The 24,459-nt window shown below is 36.1% G+C and overlaps 1 protein-coding gene across 1 annotated transcript in view; it reads left to right on the top strand.

Annotated features, from left to right (window-relative positions):
* Hmcn1 (hemicentin 1) overlaps positions 1-24,459 on the top strand; it is a 385,362-nt gene that overhangs the window by 133,829 nt on the left and 227,074 nt on the right. Inside the window, exons 5-10 of the mRNA XM_027934946.2 lie at positions 6,002-6,173; positions 7,978-8,084; positions 18,145-18,265; positions 19,129-19,392; positions 20,065-20,209; positions 23,550-23,671. Of these exons, the coding sequence (XP_027790747.2) occupies positions 6,002-6,173; positions 7,978-8,084; positions 18,145-18,265; positions 19,129-19,392; positions 20,065-20,209; positions 23,550-23,671 (931 nt within the window). The remainder of the gene's footprint in view (positions 1-6,001; positions 6,174-7,977; positions 8,085-18,144; positions 18,266-19,128; positions 19,393-20,064; positions 20,210-23,549; positions 23,672-24,459) is intronic.

The following is a 24,459-nucleotide window of genomic DNA, read 5'->3' as shown; positions in this document are numbered from 1 at the left end:
ATAGCTTCACCATGAACCTTTATGAGCTGTAGAATGAATGACTAACCACACTTGTTTAGTTCATGAGCACTTGCTGCTGTTGGCAAGGCTCACTGTAGAATTTTCCAAAAAACAAAAACAAAACCCCTCCAGTATTCAAAGAGTAATACAAATGGATGTCATTTGGAGAAGACCCTCTCAAGAGACCTCAGTTGGTAACATTTCTTTAATGAATTTGCTAAGATCTGCAAATGGTAACATTGGATTTGTCAGCATAGTAAATTGATCTGTTTTTAGGAATATACCGAAATTAACAAAACACAGCAGTGTTGTGTAAAATCAGAACACCAACTCATTCATCTATAGTGAGAAACCTACCTGCCACAAGTCTAGAACACCTGTGTTGACACAAGTAGTGTGTTGGCTGTCTGCAGGCTTATGTAAAGGGCCTGCAGGTCATCATCTGACAGCTGCTTGGAGTCAGAACAAAGGGAGACTTGCTCCAAGGCTCTATTCTGAGCCATTATGTATTAATACCTAAGTTTATTTGCACAGGATGATCCCCCCTCCCCATTTCCCCTAAATTCCATAAATTCCATTGTATCTGACTTCATCCTCTCACCTGAACTCCATATCCATGTATCTGAGTGCCTCCTTCATGCTTCTACTTGGACCCTCAATTGATGCCTAGTGACTTCTAAGCCAGTACTGTATTATGGGCTCTGGGCTATACTGAGGGGTAGGAATGAACTTGAACTCAGTCTGTCCTGAGTATCCAAAGGTGTATCTCAGCCAGGTCAGAAGTGAGGAAAGCCTGCCAGTGCTATCTATCATATAGGCTATACCACAAAAGGATCATCTGGAAAACATAGCAGGTCTTTTTCACATCAAAACAATGTAGATTTAAAGGCTTTAATGTTTTTACGTTGTTCAATTCTTGAATTTATTGCCAAAATAGTGATAAAAACATATGGCATGCAAAACATCATGATTAGATTAGCTATTTCTCTTTAACTCCCATGTAAGCACTGTAAAGCTCCTACTGGTATTAGGGCTATTACACCACGTTTTCCTAGGGTAGTATCCTCTATTAGATGGGACCATTTATACCTAACCAATGTTCCACCATCACTGTGCTGGAAAAAATTCTGTAAGAATTACATGAGAAGCATGTAAATTTTGCATTAAAATAAAACTGGCTTAATTCCAGAGATTTCACCTCGGCATTTTTAAATCCCAGGCTAACCAACCAAATAAAGAGATGAAAATTAAATTCAGCCTGGTGCTCATATTTAAGAGCACACCTGTGAGTTTAGATCCTGTTCCATTTCAATGCTGAAAATTCACTGCTGAGCAAGGAATTTGTCACAAACACAGAGCTGTAATTAGGCATCTTCCATGTCCCATACATTGTGAATAAATCAGCCATGGTCTCCACCTTCATAGAATCCACAGTTCAGTAAGGAAGATAATAAACAAGAACAATAACAACAACACAAATAAACACATAATTGCAAATTATATCACCCACCTTACCCTTTGTTACCAAAAAAAAAAAAAAATGTCATGGGGAAATTCATGTGGATATAACTCATTACATTAAGACCCTTCAAGCAAAAACTGTTTTTCTGGTTCTATTCTTGAAGATGTATACAAAAATTCACTTCACTTCCTTCCTATGTAACACCACTCTGTCTCCTCTTGCAGAATAATGTATTCCAGTTTTGTGCTTTCAAACCTAGTTGCATCTCATTACAGAGTTGATTAGATTTATGAACTTATTTTTAAGTATTGATTATTACATAGGTTTAAAAATCATTAAAGTGTAAGATCATCTATAGTAACACAAGGGGCCTATATAAGTAATGTAACTATTGAGCCAGAACCAGTCTGGTCAGGCTTTTAAAAAATACAGGAACCCCACCATGCTCATCATTAAACCAAGAAAGGCCCATGGATGGTACAAGAAACTACAGAATTATTTTGGGACCCCGTGAAGAAATTGTGCTCACTCTTCTGCGGCCCCAAACTACTCTGTACCATCTTAGAAAATGTCGAGGAACTGCATGGGCTAGGTTGGCTCCTGATGACCTTGACAGGGACACATGGAGTATCCTGCTTATACCTCACAAAGGGGATGACTTGGTCAGGTGGACCAAGGAGAAATTGGTGCTAACACTGCCTAAGGCAGACTCATGAGTAGAGTACTTTATTTATGGCCACCCATGGGAAAGTCATTTACATTCCTTAGACTACTTTTCTGTAAATTGAAGATAATAAAACCTACCTCAGAGGATTACTGTAAAGATTAAATGTACAAATGCAGGTATTTAGAATAGTACTTGGCAAATATTAATTGCTCATTGAATGTTAAGTTTTTTAAAGATTACTTGTGAATATGTGTACACATACAAACACACATAACACAAAAAATGTACAGCTCTGCTCTTTGCATGAGTTTGGATGTAGATATGCCCACAGGAATTAGTTGATTGACTGTTAAATAAGAGTCAAGCATTCAATTTGTTCTGTTCAATGTTAGGGGTATCAGTCAACAAAATATGCTGAGTTTACTACCATAGAATGAGCCTTTTATCCAATGCTACTCTGGTAATGATACATGGTTCCCTGCCTTGGAAAAAAGAGTGTGTGGCACAGGGCTCTAAGCCCTGTCCTTGTCTAAGCTTAGCTTCACTTTCTTTTTTTCCGGAGAAGTATTCCCTGATTGGTCTAACCAGAAATGCTGATCCTCCTTCCTTAATGTGTTATGTGATTTATAACCTGTGCCATTCACTTTACATTGGTATATATTGTGTTATATTGTTTGTTTATTTTGAGTCCTTTATGTGCATGCATTTTCTTTCCCAGATAAGACTGTAAAACCTTGTTGCTCACTGTGTTACCTACTTTCACATGCTTATAGAGCAGAGCAAGGTGCTTTGTATATAGAATGTGTCCACTAAATATGTAAAGTCCTTTGGTTACACAACCTTTTGATACTGGTTTTTCCAATTCCCAAATGACCTAGTAAATCTGACCCATTTCAACAACAACAACAACAACAACAAAAATACAGGAACCTACTTCAGATATCAGTTTCATCGTCTATCAAATTAAGGAGCTGGATTAGATGGTCTCAAAGGCTCTTTGTACACATAAACTGCTACAAATCACTTGAGAGACATTTCTACATAAAAACTTTCAGTGTACTATAAGTAGTTCCCTAGTGGATTGAAAAACTTTTTGTGTTGATAAAAATGCACAATCCAAAGACTTCAAATTAGTCTGGTTTTATTCCTTTTGTCTTTTTATAAGAGAAGATCCATTTGCAATCTCATGAGACCGTTTCCCAGAGTTAGAGAATTAGAGATTTTTCCTTGATCAGAGAACCTGAACCCTCCCTTATGATATATTCTATAGCTTGCAGAATAGCCTGTTCTTTTACCCATTTGTTAGTAGAATCTGTATTTTCTAATAAATGAGTTGCATCTGTTTTTGATTTGATTTTTCTTCTGAGTAGATAAAAAAGTGATTTGAGACTCCTGACAGAAGTCTGCATTATGTCTTTCTCAACAAGTAATATTATGATACATGATAATCTCTTTGTGAAGGCCTCATAAATGGTGATGAATTGGAAGCAGTATTAAAAGTTAACAAATGCTTGCTTTATGTTCTGTAGCATTTGAACACACTTGCCTTATGAAAATGCAACTAAATTAGGAAGGCTTCCATTTTTCTAACGGTGCTGCAGGCTTGGATGTTTTCATGTGTGGCTAACAGACAGCAGACGGACTCCCAGTAACCGAAACTTCTCTACATTATATATATTTGAGGAACCACTCATAGATATGTTGTCAATTTACAAGAGGATGTATATAAAAACTGACCTCGCTTCCATTTCTACTTGAAGATATTGCATTTCATTATTAAACTTGAGATGCCATGTAGTTCTTAGTGTGACTTGTTATATAATTCATTTTCCACTTCTTCAATTGAGAATCATTTACGACCATGTTATATGTCTTGCCCTTAAGATAAATGTTCTGTCCATTTGTCCAATATCTCTGTCATTTACTCCTTTTAGTCTATGAATCAGCTATTTTTTTAATCAGTTAAATTTGTCAGTTGCTTTCCTAGACCCTGAGTCAGTCCTTTGAATTTTCTTGAGTTGGGTAGACCCTTTCAGCCACGTTCTATGTTGACATAAAAATATCAATACTCTGATTAATAAGGTATGTGTTCTATATGTGGTCAAATACTGGTCATGGCCAATCCTGTTTCTGTTACCATATGAACAGATTCAATGAGCGGAATGATCCATACCCTCTTATTCAAGCATCAGACCTCACTAAAAACTCATTTTCAAATAATGGCATCTGCTGCTTTAGACAACTGGAGTGATACATGCTTTATTTCATACGTAAAATCCAGGTGCTTTGTAAGGAGAAATGTTGAGGAAATATATCATTTGACTTACAGGGTCATTAGCTGTAGTTGATACTGGTTTTCTGTTCAACCCATTTATGGTAATACTGCAGGTTTTTCTTTGTGATACATCACTGTCTCACTCCTCTGCCCAAAACTCTTCAGTAATTTTCCTTGGTATCTTTATGAAAAACTATAATGTGATACCCTGATGTTGAGGCCATCCATAGTCTGGTGCCTTCCAAATTGCCCAGCCTCATCTTACTTTTTCCTTTTACCTGAGCATGTTACTGCAGCCAGATGGAGTCACCATATTTACAGCCTATTTGTAGTCCTTCTGTCTCTGTGTGCTTACTTGGATCCTCTCTGCTACCTAGTGTGAAATTGCTTTTTTAATCATTTGCAGAAATGTTTTCTATCATTCACTGCTAGATTTTTTTTTTTTTTTTTTGGCTATGAAGCCATTGCTGGTACACATCACTAGAGGAGAGAAAGGAATTTATTTGGGGAGAGACACAACTAGTAGTTCAATATCCACTGTGTGGGAGTACTGTGATGCCATTTTCCCTAGATTATTTGAATATGCACTCTTTGACTTAAGAATTCATATTGCATTCTCTTATTTAGGGAGAACATTATTATCATCATGTCCAACTTCACTGACATTAGTAGTTTTAGATACCCGAAGAAATAAAGTGATTTTTGATGCTTGATAAAGGCAGGGGGAACATGTATGAAAATAAATAATATATAATAACAGTAAAAACATTTAGTAAATACTAGTACAGAGAAGAAGAAGAGCAGCTAAAATATACTCAGTAATATTTAGTACATGGAAGAGTACTTCACACAGTAAACATTTGTTTCATGATGGACATAATAGCCTCATATTGTTATTATATGACAATATGTCTTAGCTGCTTGCCCTTGCCCTTGAGGTAGGAGGAAAAAATAGGAAAAAGATCTTTTTATAGAAAATAAATATATGTCGCAGTATTTGATACTTAATTTGTAACTACTCCTGTTGAAGTTAGCATTTTTATTTATTTTTAATAGCTTGACTGTAGCTTAATATTTAGCTTATTTAGTCTTATGTCTAACTACAAGTTATTTATAATTACATAAAATCTTGAAGGACATATAGATGAGTTAGACTAAAGATTACTATGATTTATAGTGAATTGTTGTAAGATCGGTATATCAGTACTTATCCAGCATGCACCAATTAACTAATGGAATTTTTTTTTGAATTTGCAAAACACTTCTGAGAAGTGAGTTTTCCTTGTCCACAGCTCTTTTAAGCTCAATTTTAAGCTCAATTTCTTAATATTAAAGACTACTTTTCAATAATACACTACCTAAATTGGTTGTAATCTAAAATATTTTTCTATTTTATTTAAATAGAATAGTTACTTGCCCTGTTATTCTTGTTACTTATTCATTTTATCAGAGAAATGATTATTTTCTCGATATTGCAATTATTTTTCAATAGGTACTACAATATTTTACAATATTTTAAAACACTGTAAGTCATTACAATATGGTGGTCTGGGCTATACATGCTTTCTGAAATCACTCATGCTTTTTTCTCTTATAGGTGTTAAAGTGGGTAGAAGAAGCAGTGCAGGCCTCCAAAGTGCACCTCTTATCCACAGATCATTTGGAACAGGCTGTAAATACTTGGAAAATTCCTTTTGATCCCAGCCTCAAAGAGGTCACTGTGTCTCTGAGTGGTCCTTCTCCCATGATTGAGATTCGCAATCCTTTAGGTAAGATAAATCCAACACGATGTAATAAAGTACAAAACTCATGGGGCTAGGGGTAAAATACTTTTGCACAGTTATTCATGTCACGCTAAAGCCAGCTTCAGGAATACATTCAATAAATTCAGAAGTGACTATAGAAAATGCTTTTAAAAACCAAAACATTTTTTTGGTCTTAAGCATGGTTGAATTAACATGAGATTCAAAGAACTAAAACTTCCCATGTTTAAACAGATCAAGTTCAGTAAATTGATCGTAATTAAATTATTAAAAAGAAACATTTAAATTGAACCTGATATTATATTTTTTAGTCTATACGTAACATGTTTCACAGAAACTTATTCTGTAAAATTGAACATTTTTTGTAATTTTAAAATGAATCGCACTAAAAAATTTCTAAAACAATTGCCTGATTTTTCACTATCATTTTTATGGTGACATTTGATTTTATAGAAGATAGTGGTTAATATCAAAATTATGTTCTCAGTGAGGAATGTTATAATGTACTGCTTCCTCAATTATATTTTAAAATTACATGATTTTCCTGAATCCTTTGCTAGTGGATAAATCATTTCTTACGTTGAAAAATAATATAATAATAAAAAAACCTAAATTTTTAACATTTGCATTTAGAAATATTTTTGTTACTTATTGATATCTGCAGAATAGTAGTATTTACACAGTGCCCTTGTCATATGTTGCATATTTTTTCTCTTTATGAATATTAACTGAAAGGAAAAGAGCTAACTAGCTTTCTTTGAATCTGAGAAGAAAATAATTCCTAAAAGAAAACAACATATGAAATTGTCCTTAGAGGCCACATCCACATCAGCAAGCACTTAAATTTATAAAACAAGTAAAACCTCTTTTTCAAAACTTCTATAGGTTTGGCCTTATTAGTGGGTTTGTCTCTTGGGGTCACATTCCACTGTAATGGTAACCATACTGTCCAGGAAAGACATGTGTTTTTCATGACATGGATACTTAAAAGTACCTGAAACCATTGCATTTTGTTTCTACTATTTTTAAAAGTCATTAGGCATACAATGATTTGAAACTTTCAATTCAAACATAGGGTGCTTGCAACCTATTTGTTTATGTAACTGTAAAAGTAGTTGGTAGGAAGGCTGGGAGGGAAAAGCTAAACTATGGCTTGCTTCCATATTTGCTTTTTTTCTTCCTTAGTTTCCAACTATTAGATACTTTCAGCTAAATCTCAGGTTGGCAGGATGGTCTCATTCCACTTTATGATACGGCTTCTTTTAATTATTTATATGACACATAAAGCCTTCTCCTGTGCTTCATGGAAAACTAGTTGAAGTTTTGAACATAGTGCAGAGATATGCCCAGAGCTTTCTTGATCTTGAAAAGACAATACCTTGATTGATCTCTGAAAAGACATTTATTCTGGTTCGCTGAGTTTGCCATGTACTTAATCTCTATGTCTCCAGTGACTGCACATAACTTGTTCTAATTGTTGTTTATCTAGGCTGGCTTTGGAAGTGATTCCTTTTGTCAGTTGTTATTTTTACTTTGCCATCAAATTAACATTACAGATGGGAACCTATTACTTCAGTCCCAGTATCCAAGTACATTTTAGACAAAAATAATATTTTAAGCTGTGGGCACGAATACCTGCCACAACATAGAAAAGAAGAGCCCTTTGGGTTAGTTTGCAACACATTAGTAAAAAACTGTCTCTGTGTTATTTGAAATCGGATCATACTCTTAGCTTTATGTAATGTTAAATTAGCTATTATTCTTAACTGGGAGAAAGATTATGCTTGTTACCTTTCTGTTTGTTTTTCAGGGAAGCTGATCAAAAAGGGATTTGGCCTGAATGAGCTATTAAATATCCATAACTCTGCCAAAGTGGTGAATGTGAAGGAGCCAGAGGCTGGGATGTGGACAGTGAAGGTACTGTTACTTCACAAAGGCTGTTTATTATTTTACTTTATGTTGGCCTGTTGTAGAAAGTATGTACAACAGTTTACTTATATCTACTCTTGCCATCATGGAGAGTGCTGCTAATAAAAACCAGTCCACCTAGTGCATGCCTCAGAGTGTCTTGATCATGAATTTGGTAATGTTACGTGTTGATGACCGTGAACATCATTGATGCCTCAGGATAATGCTTAAAATTTTTGAGTAGTTTTCCTATTGTCAAACCTGTGGGTTGATTTTATTGTCATCCCTTGCTCCAAAATCATCAGACATGGAGCCAATAGAGAATGATGGTTCAGGTCATTGGCTTTGGTGTGGAGGTACCTGGGTGTGAATCTCAATCTTAATAACTGTACTCTTCAAGAACAGAACTCTGTGCCTTGCTTTCGTCCTTGGTGTTTAAGGGTGGCAGTCCTTGACTTCTTAAATTTGGTCTGAAAATTAAGGTAAGATGAGACAGTGAAATACTCCATGTAGCTTCTGTGCAAGCTCTCAAGCTCTCAAAGAACCCTTGTTGTTTGGTTGGATCTATATGCATTGTTTTCTTTAACACAGCAATGATAATTGAAAACTGGAATTTTATCTTAAGGGTCTTATCACCACTTTAGTAAAGCACCCAATTTTGGCACATAGAGGAAAGATGGAAAGAACATGCACTTGGAATTGGCTGCAGGTTCCTGGGTGACCCACAGTGGTCGATGCTGAGGGACTTGCTGTATTTTTCAGACTGCCTAATGTGCCCTGGCCTCCTTCCAACTCCAGCATTTTCATTTCTGTATCTGGGAGGCTTTTTTTTTTTTTCCTTCCTCCCCAGAACAGGAGAAGGCTGTTCGGCTGAGGAATTAACACTTCTCAGGAGCAGCCTTCAGCCCCAGAAGGAATGAGGTCCAGGTGTTCACCCTGGGAGCAGCCATTAAAGCACACCCTTGACTGGCCTCTTCTGTTTCCCCTCTTCCTATCAGCAGGCTTTGCATGTCCCAAGTCAACAACTTGCTCTAGAATCCTTCTGGGAGAACCTGAAGGAAGATGCCTGAGCATGATTTCCTCCTTCATTGGCTCAGCTTTCCTACACAAGAAACGGGATCTCTGGGACTGTGATTCAGATGATAGAACTGCTGCAAAAGTGTGTGACTGTGATAAGTCTTAGAAATTCAGGGAGCCGATTTTGCATGCCAGTCAGTTTTTGGTCTTTAAAAAGAATATCTACATTGATTTTCCCAGTTTAAAGAAGGACCGTTTACATAGGAACACCATTCAAGGCCTAGGAGGACATTTACTTACTCTCAGAAATCAAGCCCTGTAGGGAAAATGGAGTATGGGTTATTGGAGGTGGATAATATAGAATAAGAAGATATATAAAAGTCAATATGAAAGCAAATCTTGAAATTTCTTAACGAATGGACCAGAAAAGGTTCTATATGCCTGTTTGAATCACCCAGTTCCTTGCATAGTAGGTGCCCCAGTATTTATTGGAGGTATGTGATTGGCAATGGTGAAGAGTTATGTTGCTATAATATTTTAAATAAATATGGCTAAATTTGATGTTGCAATTATTTGGATCTAATTGCCTGAAATATGACTAGTGTTGAGTCTGATTTTCTGTGACCACAATAGGAAGGAATATAAGTGTTGAGTCTCTTTATCCCCCAAATTCTTTCAGCATGACTTAAGCCAGTCCTGTCCTGAGCTAGCAGTTCACTGAGTTAGTCTGTTCTTGCTCTCTGAATAGCAACATGAAGTTATCCATTACTGACTGTGAAATACATGCAAGTGATGCCATTCTTCCATGTTACTGGTAATTTGTTGTGAGATATTTGAACCTGTATTCTGGTGATGTGGATTGCTACCAGCAGTGTTTCCTCTAGTAAAATCCGTGCCTGGAACAGGGATGTTGTATGACTCTAACCTTGTGCCTAAAACGCCCATTCATTCGGCCATCTATTTAATCAACACTTCCTGAGTGTCTGCCTTTGGCTGTGTTCCATGTGACTGACTTAATGGGCAGTAAGCACATTTAATTGATAATTAGAGTGTAGAGGTACTGGGATTAGCCTGTGAATGAGGAGAGGGATAAGATGGTGAAGTGATGAAAACTGTTCAAACAAGTTTCTAAGCTCAGTCTCCAATAATTAAGAGAATAATAAAAAGACAATATCTATTATCATCTTATCTTACATTTATATATAGTCCCCACCAAAGAACCTCCACTTCTTGTTTTCATTGTTTCTAGTGCATATAGTTGCCAACAACCAACCAAAGGATATGTTGCAACTTAAAAATAAACTTACATTGCCGTCATGTGAAAGACCCGAAGAATGTATCAGGATGATGCAAAGAAAAGTGAGCTGAATGTACTGACATAAATATTGCTGCTGACATGGGACCTCCCTTTGGGATGACTAATGAATGATAAATGTTTTACCTTTGCTCTTTCTCGAGAAGAGAAATGTGTGAGATTAGATAATGTATCCTTGGAGCTATCTCCCGTGCACCCTGCTATCTGGAAAATGTCTGCTCTGTCAGAAGAATTATTAATGACTTTTTGAATGTTTCAAATAACAGTTTTTATCCCAAGTACAGAGAGCAGTCTATATATTATTTAATGTGTGCAGGATACTGAAATGCCACTCCGCTGAGCCTCAGCCAGTCTTTCTGGTCGTCTTCCATCACTTGACTTTATACACCAGCCTGGCCCCCATCCTGTACTCTTTCTTCCCCATGTTCCCTGCCCCCCCAATCTATTCCTTCTCCCTAGAATGCCCTTCCTTTCAGTCTGACTTGTAACTGTCTCCCAAGGTTCAGATCAGATGGCAACACTTTTACTGAGTCTCGTCAGATTTTTTTTCCCTCTAAAATACTCTTTTCCCCTGTAGCATTCAGTGCAACTTTTCTGGTATGTCCCTTTTGAATTAATTGCTCCCATGTTTTATTTTTATTTCTGTACAGATTTTCTCTCCATCGTTGACAATAGAGTAGTTTCTGCCACTAGTAAATTCCAGTGTCTGAGAAAAACATTGTGAATAAAACATCAGCCCGTGGGTTCTGAGGATGTCTAGGGAAGCAGGCAGGAGAGTGGCCTCATTAGCCCACAGATTAGGTACTAGCATAGAGTGCCTGGATGTGGTCTGTGATTTAAGATGCTACAAATGGCCATTGCTTTTCATTCGTGGCTTCCCTAGCAAGTCCTTGACACATGAGGGCACTTTTACTAAACAGACATGATGAGTCCATTCATTTCTATAATCATATAAGTAACTCAAATGTTCTCACTTACCTTTGATGTAGGTAAAGCATGCTGCAAAATAGTAACTGAACAGACTATAAAGTATTATTAAAAACAGAAGAGAAGTTGTTTATGCCACTAGGTTTCCATTTGTAGAGAAGCTGCAAGTCCTGGATCTTATTTCTGAGAAGCAATATGAATTTTCCATTCAGGCAGCTCTATCTATATATAGAGTGTTCAAATATAGCCACAGAAACCCTTGAGCCAAATTTTGTCCTCTGCTCCTTAAGGGAAACTCCCTGCAAAGATATTAAATAATGGGTTTAGTTAATATGAAATGTTTCTATTCATCAGGGATTATCAGTGTGATCATGTAGTTTAACACATCCTCTGGGGTATGTTTCCATTAAGTAAATTTGGACAAATTATGCTTAGATAATCTCCCAGATATAAAAGGAGTGTACCAAACCTTGTGATTATATTGAGATTCTGAGACTAGTAGAAATATTTTGGTTTAGATGTTTGTGTTGGTTGTCAGAGCATACTAATGAATTTTTGGCAGGGTGAGAATATTTTAGAAATCAGACTCAATTGGCAGAGCTTGTCTAGGAATCATTATTAAATCAACCTCCAGTTTACAAAGGACCACACAGAAAGGTTCTAACACTGTCCTCCAGTTATTCTCACTGTAGACTATATCAGATGTGCTATTTAAATGGTTAGGTATATTTTAGGTCAGTGGTATACTGTATAGTGGATTTTCCCAAGAAAATGTCCCAGTTATTTTGACCTGACAATATCAGACTGTTAACTAAATATGTCTTCCATTTTAAAATATATTTGCATACTTAGGGATAGATACCCTTGAGTATATATGAACATATAGGTGTGTATATATGAATGTGCATATACATATATTTAATAGAAATTATCCTGCACTTTGGGTACATTTCTTTCCTAATCATATTTTCCTTCTACATCCAGTAAAATGATGATATATAAATCTAGCTAGCATTATTCTATCTTTGTGACTGGCACAGTGCCTGACTCACAGTAGGTTTTTAAATAATTGATTGAAACCATCAAGTTTTTTAATTATAAAATAATGATAGTATCATTTGAGAGCAAATGCTTCTAATGTGGCTGGATGTCTATTTGATGTTCAAGATCCATTACTTAATATCTTTTTGGCCTAGAAATATTACTTGACCACCCTAAGTCTGAGGAAAATCATAGCTACTTCATGTTGTCAACCTCCATGAGATACTGGCTAAAAGTGTTGTAACGGTTTCTAACACATAGATAGGTTAAATAGTAAAATTAGTTATTCTCTCAAATATATGTAAATTATACATTGAATTTTTATTGTAATGTAGATATACATGAAATGGAGGGGGCCTGTTTTATTTTTACCTTCAGGAACATTTGCTATTTTAGAAAACATTACAACACTTTAGGGAAGAGAAATAAAAACTATCAACCAATTTTTAATTCAGTTTACAACAGGGCAGATTTCCTATTTAGTGAAGGGAGGAATTCTCACTGGATTGGCACAGGAAGGTTCAAACCTCATTATTGTTCCATGTTATGGAAGGTTGACAGGATGTTCTGCTTCACACAGTCACTCAGGAACTCAAATTGATGGGGAGGCTCCATTATAATTCAAAGCACGCAGCTTCTTCAGTTCCTTTAAAAGGGAAAAGGACAAGAGCATACACTGAATAAATTAGAAGAGATTTCGGTCACTTCTAGCTCATCCCAGAAGTGACACACTTTGCCCCCTGCATCACCAATGGAACAGAACTCTCATTGCAGCCTGGCATGCTAGGGCTGTCTCACAGAAGCTCGTGGGGAGTTGGAATGCCCTTTTCTTCCCATCTGCATCCAGTGGCATCATATTGGGAGCTAAGAATCAGCCATGATGGAAGTATTTACTCCATACAAATTAGAATGTTTAAAAAAATTGAGGTTTACTAATTTTTAGAGAGGAGTTTACCAATAACCCACTGACTGAACTTTCCTAACTGAAATGCAGAATAGCAGCTAGGGTCAGTGGTAAATATCTGTGATGCCAGCTACTAGAAAGACTGAGGAACACAGGATCACAAGTTCAAGTCCAGCCTGAGCAACTTAGTGATAACCTGTCTCAATATAAAATTTTAAAGAGAATGTATCTCAGTGATAGTGTGTGTGCCTAGTGTGCATGAGACCCTGGGCTCAATTCCCAGTACTGAAAAGAAGAATATAGAATAATAGTTACATAGTTGCAGAGTATTTTTTATTGTCTTCCATGCCTAGGATTTCAAGTCTGCCATGAGATTATGTTATCCTAAAACACTCTGCATAGACTTAGGGACTATATAAAGAACATTGAACTTGGAATAATTGCCATCTAACTTGCTGTCTAAACTAAGGCAAGTATAATTACAATTACTTTGAGACTGTTTTTTTTTTTATGGTGCTATATATAAAATCATCTCTGGATGTCAGAGTTAGCAAGGTTACATAAGATGTGAACATGCTTAGCAGAATGCATCTAGAATAATTCAGTGAGTTCTTGGTGACTCTGACATTAGCTAGTTTCAGGGGAATCCAAGGAAGAGCATTAACACCAGGCTGTTATCATCATTTATTAAACCCTCAATTATTATGTGCCTGTTGAATCATATTCTCTAGGTGATGAAGGACATTGTTACTGCCCTGAAGGGGCTTTGAATATAGGCAGATAATTGATAAGCCCTCGATCTGCAGTGGAGCTGGCCAGGAGACCTGAGCCGAGACCTCAGAGGAGCCACCGGGTTCTCCTGGAGCTCTCCATGGTGCTTGCTCCATGGTGCTTGAGCCTGTCCTGAGTCTTCATTCCTGGTCATCTCGCTCCAATCAGAAAACTAGACTTTGGCCCGTTCTGTTCCTTCTTTGACTATTGTATAGGTCAAGATGACCTATTTATGATTTCAAGATGCCAGTGGCGTCTAGCATCAACGCACCTCTGTCAAATCTACCTTTGCTTCACCTCTGGTTTATGCTACAGCAGCCTGTGAATTCCTGACTCAGATCCTTCCACAGCTTCATGAACATGAGACTCCTCACTCAGGGCAGGAACGTACCCCACTGTAAACATCTTTAAGTTGTATGATTAAGTTGACTATTTAAAACACCTCTAGGAATTTCTAGCCCATGGAAACACTGTCCAGGGTCTGGTGTGTAGAAAATTTTCTCTTACACTCTGAGCCAGCATGCTGCTCCTAAATTTCCTTGTGAGCTATGGAGAAACGAGGTTAGGGTGGCTCCAACACAAGAGTGGTGCTCAAAGATACTCTGTTGACCAGCTTTCTGGAATAATACTCTAATTTTAATGTAATAGATTGATGCTACCTGATATAAAAGTATCAGGTAGAAAATATTAAAAGTAATTTTGGCTTTCTAATTTTATTACATATATGGAAAAAAATAATATTAGGAAGGCTCAAATAATTTGGAAGATAAGGGAAGGAGAAGAAATACGGCTTGGTTGCCTCTGCTTAACTCAGTTACAGAACTAGTTGAATTTTCTTTGCCCCCGAATACCTCCATATCATTTAGTACCTGCTCCACTGCTATTTTGATCAAATTATTTAACCTCTTTGATTTGTGAAATGAGAATAATAATGGTACTCTCTCAGAGGAGCTTTTATGAGAAACAAGAGTGGTAGTTTATGTAAGAGGCTTAGTCTCCAAGTACATTTTATCAATGTTAATATTTCTTTCTCCTTCACCTATCATTTTGCCATCATTTTACATTAAGCTTTATTGTCCCATTTCACTAATATATTTAAAAGGTAGCTCAGATAAGAAATACTCTTAAAATAAAAGCTTTAGCAGCAAACTTTTGGTACTTTCTCACAAAGAAATTTAATGTGATGTTTAATATTCCTAAAATATTGTCCGCATATTATTTTAATTCTTTTAAGAGAATTGTTTAAAGAATGACAAATTCATAGTTTATATTAGAGCCATTTTTATCTAAATTGTTCTAAATTTTTTCTATTTTATTTTTAAACAATATTTTTTTTTATTCCCATTATCCTGGTTAGTCTTGAGTTGCCTATAATTGTGTATAAAAGTGGACTAACTTGGAGGTTTCTTTACTCACAAGCCATTTTAAATTCTATACAGGCAGTATCTTTACAGTATAATAAAGAAACATGAAAGTAAGATGTTTTGTTAATTTATTAATTTTTATATTTTAACATTGCTCATAGAATAATAAACTTACCTTCTCATTTCTACATACTTCATTAATTAGTGTAGTATTTTAGGGATCCAAGTTATTTTAATTTATGATAATTTTGGGTAATTGTAAGGGCCTCCCTATTCATCAAATCTGCTTTATCTTAATGTCAGATTTAGCAACAAAAGATAACATATTTTCAAACACTTGCATAATCTGTAATTTTCTCACTCGGGTATCGAGCACCACTGTTTAAAGCAGCCTTTGTCAGTTGATTTATGCACAGAGCACTTGGCAGATGATTAGTACTTGGTGGCAGTCATTTGGCTAATAGTGTGTCATATTCCTCCTTGGTAATCTCAATAGCTGTTTTATCATAAGGGGCTTTCTGAGCAGCAAGGCAATTGACAGTGATCTATGATATCGGTGAATCAATCTCCATCAGTTTACTATAATAGTGAGCATTTTGAATGACTTACAGGAAATCAGTACATGTAGTGTCTTTAGTAAAACTGTTTTATTTGAAGAAGTGAAATTTGACTTTGCAAGGTTTTATACAACTGTATTCACAGTCCCTGATTTCAAATTTGGTCATGGTCTATAACTTCCTTTTTCATTTATTATGTGAAATTCATAGCACATTTTCCTTTAGAAATAATGAAATAAGTGGTGAGATGGAGACCCCTATATTGACACATGCGATCTTTTGTAATCTTTATGAAAATGAATCATAGTATCTAGCAGCATTATTTGTACTAAAAATATAGCAACACTTATGCTAAGAATATTGAACAATGTTTTCATAATGTTGTGTTATTTTTATTTTCTTTTTTTTTAAACATTTATTTATTTATTTATTTAGTTATTGGCAGACACAACATCTTTGTTGGTATGTGGTGCTGAGGATTGAACCCGGGCCGCACGCATGCCAGACGAGCGTGCTACCACTTGAGCCACATCCCCAGCCCTATTTTTATTTTCTTTACCTTTGAGTTTTTGTAGATTGTGCTCAATAAGAAAGAAATATGGTAGCAACAGGGACAGATATCCCTCATCTTTCTTCTCCTCATTATTAAGTAAAAGGAGCCACAGTGATTTAGGGGGTACTGTTCACCGCCTCGGCAGCGGTCCTCTTTAATGCTGATGTGGTTTCTTCTGGCTGTTTCTATTGCATTCTCTTATTGCTGGATATCTGACTATGTGTCAGAGTTGAGATTGGGATACTCATTTGGGGCCCTGGTGTTATCTTGTGTATCCCATTCTCCCATGTTCACCTCTACTTAAATGCTGGTATCATGCAGTCATTCCATTGTGAGACAAAACATTGGCAGTGAATGTAATAAAATAACGGCAAACGTCCATTGCTAAGTTAGAGGTGGTTTTTGAAATACAGATTCTTAGACTCCACTGAACAGCGATTCTGATTTAGTAAATCTAGGCTGGAGCACAGAAGTCCGCATTTTTTTAACAAACAACCCAAGTGATTTGGTGTAGGTATAGCTGCAGGAGATCCTTAGATCCTTCTTTGAGAGAAACTGAAATAGCAGCTAATGCTGATTTATTACAGTAGACAATGTGGTGAAGAGTTTGGAACCTGACCTTTGGATTAAAACCTCCTCTCTGCCATTTCCAAACCTGCAAACTTGAAGAAACTGTTTTAACAATGTAGCATCTCGATTTTCTTATCTGAACACTGAGGAAACTGATGATGTCTTCTTTATGAAGTTGTAATGAGCATTAAATAAGCCAATGTATTTAAGAGCCAAGGCATTGCAGAAGTGCCTAGTAAACACTGGTATCATTTTATCCTTTGCACTTATTCCATAATTGTTTATTATTTATGTATATAGGAGCCACTTGAGTGCATAGTTATGATTCCATATTTAGTACAGCTGTTATCCCCTTTATGACAGTTTAGCGTAACAGGCTAGTCTATATTTCTTCTGTATATGTTCATCACTGAATTTGCTGTATTATCGCATTCCGACTTCTCCAGCCATTTCCCTCAGGAGTCACAAGCTCTGTGGGGTGAGGACTGTATTTAACTCACATTTTCATTTCAAACCCCAAGTATCTTTGCTAGAATGCTGCTATGCTGAGGATGCCATTGCATGAAATCTGGAAAACGCTCAGCTCCTGTTCTTGTCCTGACGCTAATGTTCCATGGACAAAGAAAAAGGAGCTATTTTCCAGAATTGAATCTGGATGGTATTTGTAAGAGGGAATTGACTCATTTTTTTCCCTGTCAATATTTGCTGAGCATCTACCATATGAAGAACAGAGAACAAAAATGAAGGTCCATCCCTTAATGGAGCTTTTACAGATATACTTCAAATTTATTAGTGACTGAAATCTTATATCTTCTACCCTTAGACATGCAATGTATGACTGAATTGTATTTTACAGCAGATCTCTTAGAGAGTGTGCTGGGAAACTTGCGTTTCAAAGTAGACTCACAGCTAAGTGCAAGAGTACTCAAGTCAGAGACTCACTTATTGAACATGAGTGTTAAACACTACAATTTGTCATATGGGTTAGTACTTATTGTGATCAGCATTCTGGATCAACTGCTTACTAGATTTGTCATTAAACATTTTCAGACTTCTAGCAGTGGAAGACACTCTGTTCGAATCACTGGGCTCAGTACTATTGATTTCCGAGCTGGCTTTTCTCGAAAGCCCACCCTGGACTTCAAGAAAACAGTCAGCAGACCTGTGCAAGGTTTGTATGTGCATACTACTTAAACTGGTATAAGTGAAAATATCTCTCAATCGTCTGTGTGTTTATAATTTTTTTTTTAGTATTTAACAAAATTAAGAGGCATAGCATCTTAAAACACAATTGCTCTTTTGGTTTAGTTAGTTTCTCAAGTCTCAGGATTAGTGATATAAGAATCACCTGAGAGCTTGTTAAACATGAAGATTCCTGGGCCATATTCCAGTCTCCTGAGTTAGAGCCACAGAAGGCAGAGCTTAGGAGTCTGCATTTTAGTGAGCAATTGCTTATTAAGTTTAGAGAACTACTGATCTTGACCTTGAAACTTTTTTCTTACTAAAAATCTACAAATGATCTCATTGTCAAGATGAAATGCCTGAATATGGCTGAAAAATAAGACACCATGTCCCAATGTGTGTTCCAAGATGAAAGCATCGCTGATTACCAAAGTTTATTTTTGCTCTTATTTTAATTCATACAGTAAGATTTATAATTATGTAGCTCCAACATACCATAATTCTTACAGTATTTTTTCCATCACTGTTCACATATTTTTATTGCTGCAGTTTCCATAAGGATATAAAATCATAAATCTTTAAAAATATTTATATAATCAAACATCATGTAACAAAATATTCATTTTTTTGCTGCCTATGGTTAAAATACTATAAAGATGACCACATTGTATTTTCTAAGTTTCTGTGGTTAACTTCTATGTAGAAAAGGTTCTATGCTGCTCTGCACTTTGTAGGGAAAACTGTATACTCCTCCTTATGGTACTTACAAGTAATTTTAATGCAAATATTTATTTACTATATAGCCTAAGTTGTGTGCAACTTGTAGATTCTGACAGAGTCTTCCTTTTCTAGGGATTCCTACCTATGTGCTGCTGAATACCTCAGGCATTTCAAGTCCAGCTAGAGTAGATCATCTGGAACTTCTGAGTATCTCAGGAGGTTCCCTGAAGGTTATTCCTGTGAAATATTACCCAGATCGAAAACCTTATGGCATATGGAATATTTCTGACTTCATACCACCAAATGAAGCTTTCTTTCTCAAAGTAACGGGCTATGATAAGGACGATTATCTCTTCCAGAGAGTGTCAAGTGTTTCCTTTTCTAGTATTGTCCCAGGTGAGTCCAACCTTGGGATATAGACAGCTGAAGGGGGTGATGTGGTAAAGAATGGATTAGAAAATAAAAAAGAATATCTCATATTACTACGATGGCATTAAACTGGTGAGCATTTATGCTTAAATAACTTGGTTTTTCTTAACCGCTAAGTAACACTTTCAGTATTTCATGTTAAGTCTCACTGAATGCAGAACTGAAAATTTGATTAATCAATTTAAGAGCTTGAAATGGGAAATTCTAGTACTCTCTAAAAAAGCTTGATAAAAGTTTCTACAGTGGCTGAATGTTTATATTCAATTATCAGAAACACTTTGCTTTGTGAACAAAAATGCACTGTGAACAACTGGTGACCATTCTGCCTTTACTTGAATGGTTAGTTAATTACTAGTTAATTATATCTTTCTATTAAGAGGAGATGAGATCACAGATTTGGGATTATGTGGAAGCAGCAGGTAACATGATTCCATGGATACCATTAGTAAGGCGGCCATGGCAATATCTATAAACAAATCAACTTTGAACAAATAAACATAATAAAAGTTATTTTGAGTGATTTGGATTAATTGGAATGCAGATGATTTACTGGAATGATTTGTGAAGTTTGTGAATAGTTTCACAGGAAGTACTTAGTATTGTTGTGATTTTTTTTTTCTTTTTCTTTTTTTTTTCTAGATGCTCCTAAAGTTACAATGCCCAAAAAAACCCCAGGATACTACCTGCAGCCGGGCCAAATTCCCTGCTCTGTTGAAAGTTTTCTGCCCTTTACCTTGAGCTTTGTCAGAAATGGAATTACACTCGGAGTAGACCAGTATTTAAAGTGTGTAATGTTTCTATCACTAATCAATATTAGTGTTAAACATGTAAATGCAAATAGATTCTCATATTAAGGTACTCTTTCCCTAGCAATTTTCACTTACTTGCTTCATGGTGTTGGAATATCACAGTGGAAAAAAACAGACTTGGGTGTGCCTTGGTGGAGCTTATGGTAATGGAGGGAGACAGTAAGCAGATGATAAATGTAATATGAGAACACAGTCAATGCTAGAGCACATCCAAGGGTTTATTCAGGTTTTGTAGAATTTGAATTTTATGTAATTTAAGTTCCATGTTAAGACAAAGAACAGAGAATGATGAACACAATGGCACTTATCAGACCTTGGAAGGGGACCTTATTAAGGAGAGGCCCTGAAGCTTTCGCTTTATTGGCTTTGGGGTAAAAATGTCTCTGATTCTGATTTGAAATGTCATGATAGGGGGATCTGATGGGTGTTATGGCAAGAAAGTAGAACAGGGTAATTAGGAAGGGTCATATGCAGGAGGCTGGGAGCCATGTGGTTTGGGCCAGGTTGAAATTTTAAGACTGAGGGTAAGGGGCATTTGAGCAAAGACCTGAAGATGTGAGCGAGATGCTCATTCATTAACCACCAAAGAGAGGGCACACCCCAGGAAGAGCAGGTACATACATATAAAGGCCAAGTGGACGAAACCTGTGGGAAAGAAAGAAATGAGCCCAGTGTGGCTAGAGCCCTGTGGGCCAGGAGAAGGGGAGAAGATAATGTCAGGGAGGTTTGATGTGTGATGGAGGTGGGATGACATGGTGGACTAGAAGCACGTGTGACTGCTGCATAGAACAATCAACAGGAGTGGCTTCCGAAGACACCAACTTTTCCTTGTGAAACTGAGTGACTTTTTAAAACAAATAGAAGTACTCTAATGATAAATAGACCTTGAAAAGTGGAGGGAAATGATTTCTGGAAAGCTTTGCCTTTTAACTCAACCATGAAATAAACTACATTTTGGGGGAAAACTCTAGGAATTCTTTTTACCAACCTTTTACAATGTAAATTCAATATTAGCAACTTCCATACGCGGTTACATATTTGATAGTCTTAGCTTCTGCAGCCTCTTTATTGGGATTCATTTTTAAGCAAAAATGTACAGCAGGAATGTTCATTGTAACTAGAAAGTTTTCCATTCATTGAAGATTGATCTCCTGCTCTGTACATAGTATATCTTGATGGTTTACTTAACTGAATATTTTATAAACAGCAACATAACTGACCAGGGTATCAAATGGTGAAGCTACATATCTGGGCGATGAAATAAAATAATTCTTCTTCCTGTTTAAATAGCAACATTTTTCAAAGACACTTGAGATTCTTTATAAACATTAATTCATTAATTCCACACAATTCTTGGGAGGTAAGCCACAAGAATTCTTTTTCTCATTTTTCCAGCTCCATGGCCCAGAAATATGACAAGCCTTGCTGACATGTATTAAGCTCTTTGGAAGTGAGGGCCAGAGACAAAATTAGGCATGAGTGATGATAGAATGATACTCTAATCTTGATTCCCTCACATGCCTCTGCCCCAGATTTCCTAATTGTATGAAATATGCAACTTAATCTTTGTTTATGTCAGTCACTTTGGTCTTCAGGGGACTTAAGAGAGAATCACTTTGCATTAGTAGCAGGATATATTTCTGTTGGGCAAGTTATTTTCCCTATTCCAAAGTTCATCCCTTCAAACCCTTGTAAAAAAAATATGGTAATATATTTATTATGTCAGCTGAGAAAGCTACGTTAAAAAAACAGTTATTTTCATGTACTATTTCATAAACAAGAAGGGGGACCATGCCAAGTGCAGCTGTAACTGTCTTCAAGCAAATAGCCAACTAGGTTATGAGACTTTGAACAATTAATTTGTCATTCAAATTTTCTATTTTTAAAACGAGGGATTTGGTGCTAGAAAAATTGTCACTTTCTGTTTCCAGTATTTCCATGAGTCTAAGTTTTGGATGAATTCTAGCATATGCTCAGCTCTAAAGCAGGCACTGTAGAGAACACCAAAGGCATATGAATTCCAAATTTCTACCTTTCTGGAACTTACAGTACTTCCTAGATAATGACATTTACAAACTTGTGCCTAGCATACTGATGCCAAGCATTCCAGTTACAGCTTAAGTTATCAGTGCAGTATGGAGTTAAGTACTATTCCATTTTCTCCTCAATGTAATAATAAGGCCCCCTGGCACACAGTGCATAGAGCTTTGAAAGGAAGCATTAGCAGAAATGGATATTCTCAGCTACTATAATGTATGACATAATGACCACGCTTGGCTTTTCGCTTTCCTGTTAATAGGAATCTATTCCTTAACTTTCTCTTACAAGCTCTAGGTCTGTGCTGACAGTTCTTGGTGGTGGTTTGATGATGAGCATGGTGGGTTTGGGCAGGGAGCGATTTGGAGATACCTTTCTGAGGTATGATTTCTTACGACACTTTCAGACTTAGTGGAAGGTATCAGGCTCCAAGATGGACTTTTTTCCTTAGGTTTTCCTTGAATTTCTAGAAAGGCTATGAATAACCACAGATGATAAAGGAGAAGAATTATGAAACTATTTATTATATTTCAACTGTATTTTTTAACATAGGATAATGCTTATTTATGTAGATTATTGGACTTTTTTAAAACAAGAATTAAATATCTATTACTAAGACATTTCCCCCAACTCATTTAAACAGTGTCAAAGGACAAAGAATGCATAGTTATGAAATGAATGAATATACAAAATAGAAATTTTCTAAAACCTAAATGATAGTTTGACTATAAAACTGATAATTTTTTCCCTCCTTTCTTTGTACATGTAGATTGAACCAGATTTGGTACATAGCCCCATGTGGAGTTTATACATAAGAAAGTTAATTTATTTTCTTGAAATCAAAAAGTTGATTCCTGCCTTCATGCTTATAAATTAACCTGATTCAAGTGCTTTCTCTAAGATCCTTGAACAAAAACTGGGAAAGACATGGGGAAGAAAAGAGATTTAGCAAGTGTTTGGTAGCATTATTCTCTTATATTTTGACATAGTTAGAAAATGTTCCCCTAAAGAAATTTGCAGTCTTCATAGATTACTGACTTTGCTGTGTCTTTGTGTTCACTGTAGAAAAGCTTAACTTCCTAGTTGAACTATAAAAAGGTATGTAATTATAAGTTAAAAAATGACTCCCTGGTTTATCAATTAACTTTCTTTGCATTGTTCTTTCGAATGAACGCTTCGAAAAGAAATAGTCAGATCATTGTTTTCAACTTGGTCTTGTGTTCTATAGAAACTAATGTTTTGTGTTTTTTTTTTTTTTTTCCATTTTCTTACCCCCAGAGAATCTGCCAATGTCAACTGGGATATTGAAAAGGTCACTCTGTCTGATGAAGGCTCCTATGAGTGCATTGCTGTCAGCAGTGCAGGGACGGGACGGGCACAAACATATTTTGATGTATCAGGTAGTTGTCACTAAGTGTTTTGTGATCACCTGCATATTAATTAGTGCACCTATGGAAATGGGATGTCGATACCCACTTTGCATGTATACAGTTGCCTTTATGATTTAATAATCATCTATCTGTTCACCGGTTGTGAACTCAAATCTTGGCTACACCACGTTCCAGTTGTGTGATTTCTTTGTTTCATTATTGAGGACTCAAGGCCTGTTTTCCCTAACCATAAATGAGGATAATAACAATATGCATTTCCATCCTATGGAAAAACTGTGAGGACTGAGTGCTGTATTCAGTATATGTAAAGCACTCAGATAACAGTCTGACACCTAGTAGAAAGTTATTGTTACTATCGGTATTGTTATTGTGGTTATCACCATTATTATTGTGGGAGTTTAATAAATATCTTTCACAATAACCCTATGGAGTTTCCCTTGAGAAAATAAAGTTGAAGTAAAGGATCTATTCTAGTTACAAGGGTAAATTTCCCCTGCCCCCTTTTTCATAATGAGCAGAGTGCTTTTATGAATGGATTTTGATCTCTGAATCAAAAACAATGAATATGATCTCATTCTAGCAACACGGGGTCTCAGTTGGTACATTATTGTCATTAAGAAGGGCAGAAATAATGCTAATATTTTATATTCAGAGAGCATATTTCATATGAATAGATGCTAGAAAAGCTTCATATTGTAAGGAAATATATTTTAAATAAAACATATTTTGTCTTCTAATCTCCAGGATTCTTAGGAAATAAAAAAGACTACCCTATATAATCAATAAACAAGATTAAG

The sequence above is a fragment of the Marmota flaviventris genome, chromosome 12, assembly GCF_047511675.1.
Source record: "Marmota flaviventris isolate mMarFla1 chromosome 12, mMarFla1.hap1, whole genome shotgun sequence".
In the NCBI taxonomy this organism is placed as follows: domain Eukaryota; kingdom Metazoa; phylum Chordata; class Mammalia; order Rodentia; family Sciuridae; genus Marmota; species Marmota flaviventris.
The sequence above is the reverse complement of the archived record's forward strand: the minus strand, read 5'-3'. Positions and strand labels throughout refer to the sequence as shown.